Source organism: Nyctibius grandis, chromosome 10 (assembly GCF_013368605.1).
Source record: "Nyctibius grandis isolate bNycGra1 chromosome 10, bNycGra1.pri, whole genome shotgun sequence".
NCBI lineage: Eukaryota > Metazoa > Chordata > Aves > Nyctibiiformes > Nyctibiidae > Nyctibius > Nyctibius grandis.
The window spans coordinates 7,476,078-7,492,010 of record NC_090667.1 but is presented as its reverse complement, the minus strand read 5'-3'; the positions used below and the strand labels follow the sequence as shown (position 1 = coordinate 7,492,010).

The window sequence follows — 15,933 nt, the reverse complement described above, 5'->3', positions numbered from 1 at the left end:
GAGAAGCTAGAAGGAGCTACGAGCCTGAGCTCGTGCACAAAGCTTGCGTCAACCCCGAAGCTCCCTCCTCTGCTCACCTCCACGGTTTAGCTCCCAGGATTTTCGTCCTATGCCTGATGGAGAGCAGAAGGACAGGCTTTGCACTGAAGCTCATCAGCTTGACTCAAACTCAAGCCTGGGCTGCTGCGTTCAACAACTCACCCTACAAAACCTCCAGGAACCAAGCCAGCTGCTTAGGGCTAAACCCACACAGTTCCACCCCCAATGCCCTTTCAGGCTCCTATTTCCAGGAACCTGGCAGAAAGAGGTGGGAAGGCCCTTGTGGAGACACCTTTGTTGTCCTGCTTTGGGGAGTGCATGAAGGACTTGGCACAGATGAGAGCAGGGAGGAGTGGGGAAAACGGGATCAGGAAAAGGAGAGAAGGGAGGAGGCCAAGGAACAGCCTGGTGAGGGGCAGCAGCTCCCCGGCACCGTAGTTTGTGCTAGTCTCATAAGAAAAGCCCCGTCTGTACCCAGTGCTATCACTGCACCAATGAAGAGCCTTCAACCTGCTTCTTATCCCCAGGAAAACAGAGACCCAGAGGGCTGAGGTGAGTCGAGGCCAGCAGTAGTGCACCAAGGGCTCTGCTTTTTATGTGAGGGTCAGGGTTCATGGCCAGTAAACCAGTGCAAATTCCAGGAAAAAAATTAAACAACCAGGTTCTGTTGGGAAGGTGGGTGTGGAACAATGAGAACAACAACCTGCAGGGCACAGGGATCCTTCCAGGGCAGATGGGACAGGGAAGAGCTGAACAGCCCTGTTTTGGGACACCCACAGGGATCCTGGTTGCCCTTTGTGGCCGGGCAGAGCTGGGAAGGTCCCGGGTTGTTTCCCCCGTGTCTCTGTGCACAGGGGCTGGATGTGGCGCCTGCCTTTCGCACCCCAGCCCAACACAGGGCCTGCAATTTGGACGGCGAGCCACCAAACAGGAGATCAGATTGCTCAAGGCTGCCTGCCAGGCCATGGCTGCCGGCCGCCCGTCTGCTCAACAGGCGCAGGGGCTGGCGAAAACCCAGACACCAAACTGAGCTACGAACGAGCTGGCTCGAGGACCACTGGATACAACCCACCACCTTCCCTTTGCTAAAGACAGACCTGCCCACATCAGTGTCAAGACCAGGAAGAGACAGAGGCAGCACTCACACACCTCTTGCACTCAGATCTTCCTCTCTGCTTCGTGACCACAACCTGGGTCAGTGAGCTTGCTGATGTGGTGCCCATCGTTGTGCCCTCTGGTCCCTGGCAGTCCATTCATGCGGCAGGAGAAGCAGCAGAGCCATCTCAGCTACCCGACACTTCCCTCTGCCCATGTCTCTGCTCTTACCCACACGCACCTTGGTGCTCCCTGCCGAGGATGCCGCAGCGATCACAGAGTACTTCCTGCAACACATGAAGGGAACAGATCTTGGAGAAAGTTCCAAAAACAATTAAGAAAAGCACATTAGGGCCCTTTGAGGTACTTCGGGAAGAAGCCAACGTTGCCTGCAAGGATAAGAGATGTGAAATCAGCTCCAGCTCCTGGCAAAGTGAGATTGAGTTTTGGCAGTCATCCCTTATTGGATAGGGGGGAAATAAAAAAAAAGAAGAAAGAAAAGCAAGCCCTAAGGCTCTGCCCTGCACGCTCAGCCACATCTCTAAATCATAAAAGCATTAAATCCACATTCACATTTTTCCCCAGTCCTTTGCGCTGCCCTTTCTGCTGGGGAGCGGGGAACCAAAGCCTGGTTTCCATCAACGTTGCGAGGAGGCCGTAGGACGGCTCACACAGAGAATCCGACGTGTTCAATTTCAATGTCCAACCAGGAAAAAAAAAATAACCCCCAAACAAACCGTTTTTATGATCTCCACATCCCACTACAGCGTATTCCTGCTTCCGGTACCTGACAAGTACAGCCACCTCCGACCGAGGAGGCATCTTCGGGATAGGAAAATAGCTCTGCTCCCCCCGCCAGCTGCCCTGGGCGCAGGGGTGCAGCTGCAGAGCACCCACCGCCCGGGTTACTGAGCTCACAGTGCCCTCGCACGGCAACAGGGAGCGGAGGGAGGGACAAGCAGCTTCAGGCCCATCAGATCAATCTGCTGGTTGTTGGGTTTCTCAGTGTGAATATGTTACAAAGACTGAGCAGATTCCTCCTTGGTTTTGAGCTTGAAATCTTCCGTGGGTTTCTTGGCAGGGAGCAAACATGAGATTAAGCAGCATTACTCGTTAGCCTGTCCAATTAGCAGATTAACTGGCAGAGTTTATTGTACCACCAGAGTTCCCATTATACCCACTCATGCTAAAGACAGCACCCACACAACAGGTTGCTGCTCACATCTGTGCTCTTTCAGCCCTTCTGCCTTTCCTCCCTGGGCAGGGCACCTTCTCACCGTGCTGGCAGAAGAGCCCACACTCACCAATTAGGGAACGTGAATGACACAGCTTTTCCCCTTCCGCTGCCGTGTACCGCCCTTGTCCTCCCCTGAAGGCTTTTCCCTGACACCTCCTAAAAAAGCTTGACAACACACAGGTGATGCCCTGTGAAGTGATCCACGCTTGCTCTTTGCTTTGTGGTGCCCGCCTGTGTCACCTCTGGTCTCACCTTTTTCAACTGAGAGCTCCCCGAGACAGGGACAACACTTCTGTAGCATGGCAGCATGCTGCCTCGCACAAGAAGATCCTGGTTCACTGCAAAGGCCTCCATACACGTCCACAAACGCAGGCACGGACATTAGGATCTGTTTCTGATGCACCAGCTCAGTCTCCCCCAGCTCTCCTGTACATCAAGGTCAGTCTTTAGCTAAGAGAATATTAGACTCAAACATAACTACTTATCACTGCTTGCTTCTCACAGCAGAGTAAAGCACCGACACAATTTGATTCAGTTCTCTCAGGTCTCTTTCCTGCAGTCCCCACTCCCTTACAACAGAAAGCTAACACCCTGGGATGTAGGACGGGGGGAGCAAGAGTGTCCTGCATGTGTCACTGGCAGCATAAACAGGCACGTTCTGCATGGCTGGAAGTCACCATACAGAGGTAACACAAGCTGCCACCCTCCTCCCAGAGGGCATTTTAGCCCTTGGCATGAATTGAACGATGACGAGGTGACAGGTCTCTTGGCTGCAGGACAGCACCAAGGAATAAGGATACAGGAGATGTGGGATTGTTTCGTGGAGAATTATCTGCGCAAATCTTTACTGCAATCAACAGTGTAATTTAATTTGACAGTGATAAATTCAGGTCTTGTATTTTGAGTGTAAAGCTCTCAACATCCTACCATCCTCTGTGAGAGCCCAAGTGTCTGAAAATCTATGCTACAACCTGTTTCCTGGCTAAACATCAAGGCTAAATCATGCCTCAGACAGCGCCAGCAGAGCCTGAGGAAATGCCATGACAGGGTTCAGGAGAACAAGTATTCAAGCCCCAGTTTCTGGCATCACTCACTCACTCGCTGCAGAAAAAAAAAAAGTGAGGCATCTTTGCCTGGAAAGCTGATGGTCAGGAGGAAGAGCAATACGGGAAAAAGAAATAAAGCACTACATGGAAAAGGATCTTGCAGCCTAACTGACTGAACACTGGGATGCTACATGTCAGCACTGCTCTGGAGTAGCACCCACCTGGTCAGCTAGGCACGCAGCTTCGGCTCTGGACAACGGGAGCTGGAAGTGATGCATGAAATGTAGCCCAGGGTGAACTTGAGAAGGAAGCAGAAGCACAGGGCTGAACTAGACATAAAGAAGACTCATTAGGAAACATGAATCAAACGAGATGCTGCACTTGATTGACTGTTCATGATAGAGAGGAAAAAAAAAACCTCATCATAGAAAAGCCCAACACTCCCCAGAACGCAAGGTCACATGGCTCTGCAAAAACCTCCGTCTTTGTTGTGAGTCGTCTTTTTGTTGCACTCAAAAGACTCCACAATTTGCATCCATGCAACAGCCCACACAGGTTTGTCACAAAATAGCCCATCACCTGAGTTTTCTGCTTCAGGCTTGACATACCCTGGTCAGCAGCGCCATTCTCCCCTCCATGCCTGCAGTGTTTTTGGCCCTGGGGAGATGGGTGGGAAATGACAGTGAATCAGAGAAGCCGGGCACAAAACACCCATGCAAAGCAAAACTCCTTTGGCTCTGGAGTCAAAAGTGCTAAGGGCAGGAAGGGAAACAGAAGGGCATGTAGGCCTTGTTGCTAGATAGATCATTTATTAAAGTGAAATTCAGCATTTTATCTTTGTCAGACAGTACAGAGTTAAAGTCTCATACACAGTGGAAGCAGGACATTTCCTACACCTCAGAGAAATGAGTTCTACAGTTTTTGCTATAAGTTACTAAGTTGCTTTAACAATACACAGCTATATTACACAGTTAAAAATACAAGGTGTCCAGAACATTTGGCATAAGATCAGCACAACACATGGAGGCCAGAAACAGAAGAGGGAACACAGTTTTTCTCTCCCAGTAAGCCCGCTAGAAGACTCCAAGCCATTCTGCAAGTTACCTGCTCTTCACCTCCCCTGTGCTCTAGCTGCCGAGCAGAGAGCTGTGCTAGGACAGGAGCAAACCCAGCCCTGATAGGGCTCAGTTACGTAGGAGGCTCCCGGAGCCTGCTGACGTGCAGGATGGCCTGCAGAATTGCTTGCAAGGGAAGTTCAGGTTTAAGGCAGGAGCTGCCCCTGCTCTCCCCATGCTTTCTTCAACCATTAATTCATTCCAAACAGATGTGTTCACAGGCAAGTCAAAAACGCGAGACCGGGGATAGCTGTGAAAAGTGCAAGGAGCATCTTACATCGTAACAGTTCGTTTGCACTTTGAAAGTGGAAAATGAGAACTCCCTAACTCGATAAGCTAGAGAGAGCTAAAGGGCATCAGTGACAGGAGGAGTGAGGCATCAATAACATTCCTTCACCTTTGGGACTCTTCAGTCAATGCTCTGGGCAGCACAAGGGCTCCTGTACAGGAGGCGAGCTTGTGTTACCGCTCTTTAAACTGCAGAGGCAAAGTGACTCTAGTGCTCTGGGGAAGTACAACGACCTGCGAATTTAAATAAACAGTCCCCTCGCAGACCATCTCTCTCCCCTGCAACGGCAGTTACTGCTGAAGATCTCCCATTGGTATTTACATTTGGCTCAACCAAAAGATGTAAAGTGCACTGCTCCCCCCTTCCTCCCCTCTCATAAAACATCCCTTACAAGAGCTAACACAGAACAAACCTTCCTCCACGTTGCTAACTGTGGAAGTGTGTTTTGTTCAGTCTCCCTGTGGGCCATGTCCTGTTTCATCGCCTCTGTGCCATCATGACCTGCTTGAAAACTCGCACTTACTGTGGATTATTTTGGCTCTTGATTTCAAAGCCTCTCTGAAGCCAGCTTGCACTTAAGACTAACTATAAATGCCAGACCTGATATGTTTTGGTCAAGTCTTGCACTCCAGGCTACCTAGTGGTTTACAGCCACATCTCTAAGGAAAACTGGGACACCAGAGTACTGGGGACAAGTGGTACAAACCTGCCCACTCTGCTTTTCTCAGGCTGAGCATCTGAAGTGCCTGGCAAAAGAAACGTTAGCTTTTAATGCAATTGTTTACTTCAGATTGATACACATTATTCTTTGAGCTGCAGAAATTTTAAAAAACCTGCATTCTAACATAGCCTCCTTGGATATATTTGCACTTTTCAGCCATCAGACTGCCACTGACTCAAGTCTTCGCGTGCTTCCAACTCCCTTCAGTTGAGCTCAAGCCAATAACTACCAGCAATGATTTCTTCTTCTTCCCTTAAAGTGAGCAGAGGGTCAGCATACAGGATGAAATTAACCCCAGAAGAGAGGTTTCCACATTATTTGGATTTCATACTAATGGCTTTGGAACTATTCACAAGTCTAATGAAGTTAATGCAAGTCTTCAATGAGGATTGAATTAGGCTATGTCATTGAATTAGGCTACATAATGGCTGAAGGGCTTCAAAGATGATTCCTCTGCCCCAGGGCAAACGTCACCTATGCAGGCTTGTAAGAAATAAGCTTCCACTATTATAAATGGAAGATGACATCTAGTCATCCTCCATGCCCCCAAGGCTTGTGCTCCATGGTTCAAAGCTAGACAGAATTTAAGGCCCATCTGTGAAAAGCAAAATATAAAAGGGAAAAAAAAAATAATCTTATCATACCAGCCAAAGCGATTTGGGTCTTCCACCTTTCCAACGAGTCCCATCGAAAAGTGCTGAGAAAATGTCCCACCTCATGGCTTCACAAGTGTGAGGTTCAAACACATTTACTTGGAAGTTTAAAACAAAAAGTTGGAAAGTCTTTTTTTAATTGGCATGCAGCATAAGGAATCAAATACACAGAATGGTATTATACAGAACGACAATTGCATTGTTGCGTTTTCTGGTTATTAGACACTAAATGCTTTTCAAGAATCACAGGCACCCTGAACATGGATATTGCTACTGAATTGACGTGTGATTTCAGTTTATAGCACGGGAGCCATAAAGTGGCTAACCCTTCCAACAAGACATCGGCTTTCTTTTGCTCAAGGCGTTTTGCTCTAGCTGAGTTGAGAACAAGGTAATAAGGCATTTGCAAGGGTTTATAAGGCCAGTGGGTCCGACAGCCAAAGATTCTTCTGTTTCTTTGGTGTCTTGCCTCCAAGCTTTCCACCTTATAAACAACTGCTAATGGCTGGTAAACATCTCTTCATCATTACACTTCATTAAGAATTTTTTCAAAAAAGTATAATTGCTTTGAGAGTGAAACCAACAAATGATCACATTTCACATCAATTGACTGTTTTCAGAAAAAAAAAAAAAGCTTCCTGGATACCACCTCTGCACAAAAGCATTCCAGTGAATACACCTGAACAGATGGAACCTGCCACCATATTTCCTTGAAAAGAATCATTTTGCTGCTGGCTGCTAAAACACCCCAACAGATTTATTTACTCTTAGAAATAAAACAAAACAAAATACAACAACAAAAAAGTAAACCCCAAACAAACTACATTTTTACAGTTTTGGTCTAGAAGTTACAATGAGGCATAACCCTCTCAACTCAGAAACTCATTTTCCCTTGGTAATATCCTCTGATTACATGAGCACTTTGAAGATTAACATGCAGTCAGAGAACGTACCCTTTTAGCTATCCGTCCTGAATGAGAGAAGCCAGATCGTGCTGACTGATGCGGGAATTACTCCATCCTTTCAATAAGGAAAGGACCAGCGTAATTAGGAAAATTTTAAACATTCATGAAATACCAACACAAGACATTCTCTCCTCATTCCTTGAATCTCTCTCCTGGCTGATGTTCTTAAACTCCATACTGAATCAAACAAGGAAATGCTGAAACAATCGTACTCCCCAGAACTTCACAAGTGGGATGTGTACCATAACAGAGTATTTCTGCCTATGACACAGGACTTAGACATTTTGAAGTTTGTTGAACATGTTTTTGGAGTACTAGCAAACACTTCAGAGCTGGTGGAACAGCTTGCTTTAAATTGTGACTTGATTTTTAAAGAGACCCTGGGAGAGCTTCAACAAGAGCTTCACTGCGTGAACCCTTCAGGTCTTACGAAACATGATGCAGTACTAAGCTGGGGTCGTAATCTGTGTGCTCAGCTCTTCAACAAAGCTTCATACAGTTTTGGAATATTAAAACCTGCCATTGACAAAATGCTAGCCAAAGTTTTCTACTGTTCAGTTCGTTGATTAAGGCTTGTTGAGAACATACTCTCTATGTGGAGTCTTGGCATCTTGTAACAGAATGGAGACGTTGGTTGGGACAGCAAAGAAACAGAGTGGTGCTTTAAATCATGAGATCCCCTTGAATAGAATTTGAGGTCACTGGAGAACAGTCAGTCACAACCAACGCTTTCATAAGCTTCTTTTGCCAAAATAACCACTGTGCTATTTGTAAGGACACCTTGGCTTTAAATAACAAAATCAGAGCGATCTCTTCCTACAGCGCCCAGGAGAGTGCCAGCATGCCACCCTCCACCCACACAGCTCTTACGAAAGCACACATAATGCTCACAAAAGGCAAGTGCTTCCATACTTTTTGCCCATTGCAAAGACAGATGAAATGCATCATGCTCTAGTCAGCTCACTACCCTGGTTATGGTGCTACACCCATTAGCATAAGTCTGCTTTAATACCAGAGACTGCCGAGCCCACTAATCCACACAGCAGTTTTGTGACACCTGCTAAAGATCAGCTTCAGTATAAAATTCACATCATTTGTGATTGACACCTGATCTGACGCAGAGATTAAAAGACAGATGTCTTAAGCCACTGTTTCACCTACCATCACTGAGCCCTGAATACAAGGGAAATACGCATAAGTGAATTAAACAAGTATTTCTACCAACATGATCAAACCCGGCAAATAAGCTGCATTTGCCTTAATACCACATTCTGAGGAAATGCAGAAGGTTTTAAATGCTTACAGACAATTAATGAGTGAGTTCTTAAATAAAAGAAATTAGAAAAAGAGATTGCAGAGTTGTTTGGCATCCGTGTTGGAAGGGGGTGGGAAGAAAAATGGTAAAAAAAAAAAAAAAAATCAATTTCAGACTAGTCAAGTAGTGTTCACCAGAGTAGATTTGGTGAGCTGGAGCACTTGTAGAAGTTTGGGACTTGAAGCACTGACTCAAGGCAAGACGAAGCATGTGTAGGTGGGGAGCAAGCTTCAGACAAACTTCTGACCCATGCACCTCAATAATGAATTCGATCTTTGCCGCTATTCCAGTCCTGCGCCAAGACAAACTGCATGGTGGTTTGTGATGCAGGCTGAATTCAGTGAAAAAAATCCATCTGTGATCTGAATTGCACGGAGATGCAGATTTCCAGAAATGGTTTAAAACACTGAGTTGACAAACTCCACAGTCCTACAGGTTTACTTGGTTTCCCCATTATCCTCATTTCTTTATTCCAATGTGACTGAAATGAGGGGAAGAAGTCTTCAGAAACATGCTAGGCACATGTTTTCAAATACTCCTGATAAGAATGTCTATATCTTTTTCTGTCATCCAGACTTACTGCATTTAAAAAAAATTTACAATATACTTCCAAAAGTTTTTATATACCTAAAATGCACAATACCATCTGTTCCTTCAAGGTCTCCCTTATTCCAAGGCTTGTTAATCTTCATTCTAGTTGCTTGCTACCTTCTGATTTCTGGTCCAGCCTGCTCTTGTTGTTCTTCACCATATAGATGAAATACGCAAGCGTCTCTTTCTCATTCACAGGAATATTCCTGAAGTGACGACTGACGGTCTAGAAGGACAACATTTAAAGAGACAGAAATTCTGAAATTAAAAAGCAAAAACAATCAGAACAGCATTTCTCTTCACTTTCCAGAAACGATTTTATGGCCACTGAGCATAATAGACTTTTAGTCAAACATGCACCAATTCAAACTGTCAGTCCTCATTTACCTCCCTCTCTCTTTACAGCTGGAACGTGCATATGAACATAGCACAGTCTTTCTATGTCAGCAGTATGTGGAGCCAACCTACAAGCGGAATCTGGAAGCCAGAATGTCCTCCTGCCAAAGCATCACAGCCTCTCCTAGGTGGCATTTCATGCCGAGATTATTTGGAGAGCAAGTTTTCCCTTCACCTCAATATTTTAAAGGAGAGTGTCAGAAATATTGAACACTTTGCTGTGTCAACCAGATGTAGCAAAGTTTTAGAGTCCAAAGGAAAACACACTGGATAAGTTTGCACTGGAAGGAACACCAGGGGATTTGCAATGGGAGGGTTAGGATTTGGTTAGGGCTACCCCTCTCTGACACTACCATAAGCCCTGCACCATTAGCTGCTTTTTCCTCAGAAAATGAACGTAGAAAACATGTTGGAGCTGGATGAGATCTGCTCCTCATACAGAAGCAGCTCTTTTTTGGTACCCAACACAGCTCCAGAACTGGATGTTGATACAGGCTGAGCAATAAGTCACTCCAAGAAGATTTATGGAAGTTTGAGTTTTCCTTACGGTGGGGTAGCAGCAGGAGTCTAAGAGCCTCAGGCAGCAGTGATTCAAGCATGGGAGCTGGACGAGGATCCAGCGTAGGGTCAAAGCTGCTCAGACTTCACAGGAAATCTGGGAAGTGTGTGACAACTTTAAGTTAGGCTCCCTTTATTTTCTGCTTGCATAGTAGTTTTATTTTATTTTATTTTTCCTCCTGGGCACATTCATGATAAATTCCCTAAGTAAGCAGTCCTTCACGGCAGGAGGTAGCTGAGAGACTATGAACTGGTTAGTTAGAACATGACAAATGAGGACATAAACCCACCCTGCTTCGTTCACCTTACTCCTACATGCACTGTGCTACACATTCTCTATATTCTGTATATTCATTCCCTAGCTGACTCTGAAAGAGAGCAAGACAGTGTCTTGCTGTCTTTTTTAGTCTGCTGGTTGTTGTTCTTTAAAGCAAAAGCAAAACAGAAAGTTTTGAAAGCCTCAGTTTACAAAAACCACCTTGTTACCATTCAGTAACTGCTACAGCTTTTTCAAGTTTAGAGAAGACTTTTCCCACAGAATGCCTTCCCTCAGTCAGGAAGGAGAGCAGATGCACACCAAGCAGCACAGCAGATGCACACCAAGCACAACTAGCCCAAATAACAAAGAGTTACAGAGAGTTCTTCCTTAACAAGTACCCCATATGGTGAGAAAGCAGCAGCAGAGGCCCTTAAGAGCCTTGTATTGACTTAATAAAGAATCATAAGACATCAGGACAAGGGAGGGAAATAAGGAATCTGAAGTCATCGTCAGTGACCATGGTCATTTTGCCTTTAATAAGAACCAATTCCAACCAGTTCAAGTGCCTGTGAGGAAAGAAAAACTAACAGGGGCACTTAAGGTGACTAGTAGTGTGTACGTTGGAGTTTCAGTACAACAGCCACCTTCAGGCAATACCTAAGCCACTGGAAACCAGGTTCTGTTTCTGTTCTGTAACAGATTGTGACTATGAACAAGGAGGGAAAGGAAGCAGAGAAAAGCAAGTTACTAAAACATGTTTTCAAGACCAGCTTCCATGTATTCCATGACTGTCTCGGGTGAAAGAAAGCACGCAGCTTTCTGCTGGTGTCATCCCTGAAACCTTTCGCAGAGCACATGGTACATGCTAGCGAGAGAGTCACTACAGGTATTAGTGTCCAAGAAACGTGCACTTCAGCACGGAGATAAAAAGTTTTTTAATAACAGAGATTACACCACCTCTGTTGTCACTTACTTCTGCTAGCTGAGCCTTGTTGAGTCCAGGCCTAGTCTGCAACTTGTAATGTCTTTTGTAACGTCGCAGAGTGTTCACTTGGAGCTGGAACAAGTCAACCTGGAAATGGTGCAGAGAAGAGGGGATCAGCACTTCCTTTAGCTTCTATTAGGCAGATATGTAGAGTTATCTAAAAATAACTATTTCTTTCTCAGCAGGACTGCTCCTTGCCTGCATTCACAATGACATCAGCTTGCCTTACTGACAAATCTAAGTATATTTTGCATTTGTTAATGCTAAAGGACCAAAATAGCTTCAGGGAAATACAAGATTTTGTTCTGGTTCACGTGCTGTCAATAGAATTGCTGGCCAATTTCTGCTCTCAATTACACCTCTGCAACCTGCAAGCAAAGGGAAACCTTTTGTTCCCACAAGGTTTAAAAAGCTCACAAACGAAATATCAATTTAGCAGGCACTGAAGAAATGGCTTGTGACATAAAACAGAATACAGAGACAGAGAAGAAATGAAATTCCAATACTTCAATGGGAAGTGCGCTGTTTAAAAGCAAGGGTGGTGGTAGGGGAGGTTACGGGCAGGAAGATGAAGATCATGTGGAAAATGCCATGTTTCAAAGACAAAAGGAATCTCTGCTGAAAACCAAGAAGAAAATGACATTAAAACTGACCCACTGCAGAGTTCCCTATTCAGCTAGGTGATGTGCATCCCTCAGTTTTTAACCACCAAATACCCTGCATGCTCTACAGCACTAACATTGTTAGATGCCAGCTGGGTCTTCACCAGTCATCCTGGCAACTAACAGAAAGCCTGTATGGGAAAGTTTTGACAGAGAACCTTGCAGAATGGAAACACAAACAGCTACAACAAAAGGTCAGGTATCCTTAAAAAAAAAAACCAAAAACAAACCAAAAACTGTCTACTCTTTCAACACCTCCACACAGGAGGCGTGTTGACACAGCTTTGCAAACAAGACATGGCTTTGCTTGCAAAATGAGTCTTGCTGGCTTTTTTTTTTTTCCCCAGAAATAAAATGCTTTTTGCCAGCTGGGGTGGCATTTCCAGCAGAGGGCTCTGCTGACGTGGCCAGAGCTCAGCTCCTCCACGAACATCACCTCTGCACAACTTTTTGCAGTGTCAACAGTACCAGAAACATCACCAAAGCAAATGCAGAACACAATGGCACAGAGGACAGATTATTCTAGAGTTCTGTAACACAGAAAGAAAACCCAAAAAAAACCCCAGGCCTATTTCCCGAAAATAAAAATATGTTAAGAATTATTTGAGGGTAGTTTTAAATAGCGTCAAAAATACCATATATGCGAAGGTCTGGAGAAGGTTAATATCCCTGGATATCACATACCCAAACACAGAGAGACTGACCCATTGGATTCTGTAGTATACTTGCAAAACAATGCACACTAGGTAACAAAGAACCTTATCAGGGCCTCAGTCACCACTGAAAATAACTTATTTTTACCTTTAGAAAAGAATTAGTATCAAATACTGTTTTAACAGCTCTCTGTTTGGAAGCAGTACATACGTGAAGCTGTGCAGTTACCTTATCACACCTCTTCTTATAGAAAAATCTACATGGGCAAAGAACTCATATAGGGATGAAAAAGAAGATGAGGACATTACACATCAGAAAAGTCTTCCTGAAAAATGAGAGTAACTCCATAGCAGTTTCAGTGGAGTTGCAATTTAAAATTTAAATATTTCCCCAATACATGAAAACACCCAAGTCAAAATTCAACATGCTCAAAATTGGTAAAACATCCTACACCCACTTGGTACCTACTAACCTCCGGGACATCCGTTTCATGCTCAGGAGAGTCACCTCCATCATCACTTGTCTTCCTCTTTCTTTTGTTTCGGACACTTTGAATGAAGTTCTTGTGAAAATCACAAATATACAGATGTCTCACCTAAGAATCAGAAGTGATGAAAAAACAATTAAAACAGGTCCTGTAGAAACTGTGCTCAACAGCAGACACTTAAGACACCAGCATGAGAGGGTGCATCCCTCATGACTGACTGCCTCATGACATTAAGGAATTTCTAATCTTAAACTCCAGGACTGATATTGTACTCTTGAGTTAGAGATAATTTACATTACAAAGACTAAAAAGGAAAATGAAGGACTCAAGAGCTCCAGCTGAACCTGAACCTCTGCTGATAATATACTTCTTTTTTATGGCTGTAATTACGTGTTATTAAAAAATAGGTAATTGCCTGGAGGAAGTGCATTTGCTTCAGGACTTACTACCAGGTAACTACCAAGAAAAACATCATTCTGTTCCACTCTTGTGAACTTTCTGGTTTAAACACTACATGAGATTATTAATGCAAGTGTTTCAAAATCTAGATCAAATAACAGTTGGCTAATTACCTCAATTAAAACAAGCAAACCAAAAGCAAAAAGCTCTTTCCTATAGCTTATCCTGCTATAGAGCCCCCTTTTTAACAGATATTATCTCACAAGAATTAGCTCATATGCGACAAAGGACCACAAATGATCAAAATTATTTGGTACCTGTAAGGCAAAAATGTCTTCAGATGGCATAGGCACCCCCCCAACCTTCGAAATCACTTTATGCAGCCCGCTTCATTTTGAGTTCATTAGTCTGATTTCCTCTTTTTATTTCAAAAGCCTTTCATCTGTTAGCAAAGAACCACTTCTAAAATGAAAGAAATTACTATACCACTAGACAAATCTGCTGAGGACTACATCCAGGAGAAACACTCTGTTTTTTAAGAATAAGATTATATTTCAAATCGAGCCACCCTCTTCCCGTGACATGATGTATTTCCACTGTGCAAAAGGGACCTAACCAACTGGGGAAGCTACCAAACAACCTGACTCAAAACTTCACCTTTTTTTTTGGTTTTAATCTTTAAAAATCAGGTAAGAAAAGCATGCAGAGCAGGATTCAGTGAACAGAGTCACTTCTGAGAAATTCCTTCTGTAAACTTGACAGGCTGCTCTGCTCTACCTGTTTCTCTACTTGGCAAACGACCTGCTTCTACCGTGAGCTGACAGCTGTCACTTAATGTCATCAAGCGGTCAGCAGCAAACGGGGCTGTTCAGTGCCCACCAGCGAACAAGTGCGCAAGTGCCCTGTTTAAGAGGCAGCACACCTCGCCTCTCCAGGTGGATGCAACACTTCATTTTTAACAACCTGCTTCACTACAACACGAATTCTTACCAATTAAGATGTAACATCAGTGCCACCTAACTGAAACAGTAACCCACGTCGTTGATCACACCTAGTAGCGTCAGATGTTTTCAATACGAAACTGAAATTAAAACAGCACTATTGCCTCCGAAGCTCCTCTGCTCCCCCTGAACATCATCTGCTCCCTACCCCATGACAGCTTTCCTCCCAAACACGGTTTTTAGTGCTGCTTCAGGTCCCTTCCAACCCAAACCATCCCATGATTCTACGATAACCAGCGCCATGAGGAACAGCCGTATCTCTACCCGTTTCTCTCACCCTGGTGTAGTGACACTGAGGATGGGAAAACGCGGTCCATAGGAACCGAGTCCGCAACACAAAGCATCGCCCTTCGCACCCCGCTCTCCCCACAGCTCGCAGGGGTCACGCGAACCCCCCGGGGCAATCGCAAACCTCCACTTGCCGGGCGGAGAAGCAACTTTCCGCCGCCCGCCCGCCCGGAGCGCGGCCTCCCCGGGAGGGACCGCAGTGCGGCGGCGGGCTGGGGACGGCGAGGCGCGCCCGGCCAGCCCCTCGGGGCACCGGCGGCGGCGGACAGGACCGGCGGAGGCCGCAACTCACGCTTTTGTCGATGTCCAGCTTCAGCTTCTTCTGCGAGATGCTCTTCTGGATCCTCTTGCTGAAGGACGCGTTGCCGGCGGGGCGCACGCAGCGCTCCCCGTCGTCGATGAGGCAGCAGCTCTGGCCGTAAAACGGGGCGGCGGGAGGCCCATCCCGGCTGTCCTCTTCGGTGCTGAAACCATTCATCGCCCACCTGCCCGCCCCTCACCCCGCCCGGGGAGCCGAGAACCGGGGAAACAGCCGCCACCGGGCCGCCCTCGGGGGGACCCCGCCGCTCCCGCGGGGGCCCCCCCGCTCTTGCAGGGGCCCCCTCAAGGGGGGACCCCCCCTCAGCGCCGGCGGAAGGGGCCGGGCCGGGCGGCGCCGCCGGGAGGGCCGCCCGCCGCCGCCCCTCAGCGCTGCCCGCAGAGGCCGGGCCGGGCCGGGCCCCCCAAGCGCCGCCGCCCGCGGGGGAGCCGGGACCCCGCGCGCACCTCTCACACACACAAAACCGCCTCCCCGGCAGCGGAAATCCCGCCCCCCCGCTTAGCAGACGGAGCGCTGGTTGGGCGCTGCGGCTCGCGGGGCGGGGCGCGCCGCCGCCACTCCGCGCGTCTATTGGTGAGAGGCGCTGCCCGTCTGCAGCCAGGGCCCGGCCCCCGGCCCGCCTCCGCCTCCGCACGGCAGCCGGAAGGTCGCGCGGAGAGTGGCGCGCGAGCGCGGGCAGGGAGAGCTGCGGGGCCCTGGCAACGGCGCGCGACGCCCCCCGCACCGTGACGGGCGCTCACGGGGAGCGGCGGCCCCGGCCGCACCCCCCAGATCGCCCCCGCCGCGCCTCAGCTGCCCCCCGCCGCCCCCGGTCTCCCCTGGCGCCCCGCCGGCTGCTCGCTCCCTTCCCGTGAGGAGC

General features: G+C 46.9%; 1 protein-coding gene across 1 annotated transcript; it reads right to left on the bottom strand.

The window, feature by feature from the left end:
• Positions 1 to 4,206: 4,206 nt before the first annotated feature.
• SAP30L (SAP30 like) lies at positions 4,207 to 15,392 on the bottom strand. Its single transcript, XM_068409426.1, has 4 exons — positions 15,048 to 15,392; positions 13,053 to 13,175; positions 11,253 to 11,351; positions 4,207 to 9,292 (listed from the first exon to the last, which is right to left on the bottom strand). Exons 1-4 carry the CDS (start codon positions 15,231 to 15,233, stop codon positions 9,164 to 9,166), a joined length of 537 nt encoding a protein of 178 aa, XP_068265527.1. The 5' UTR covers positions 15,234 to 15,392; the 3' UTR covers positions 4,207 to 9,163.
• Positions 15,393 to 15,933: the final 541 nt, after the last annotated feature.

Coding starts and splice junctions, on each gene's coding strand:
- SAP30L (XM_068409426.1), bottom strand. CDS start 15,233: ATGAATGGTTTCAGCACCGAAGAGGACAGCCGGGATGGGCCTCCCGCC. Junction 13,176..15,047: donor AGCTGGACATCGACAAAAGC/GTGAGTTGCGGC, acceptor TCTGATTCTTAG/GTGAGACATCTGTATATTTG. Junction 9,293..11,252: donor ACAAGGCTCAGCTAGCAGAA/GTAAGTGACAAC, acceptor TTGTCCTTCTAG/ACCGTCAGTCGTCACTTCAG.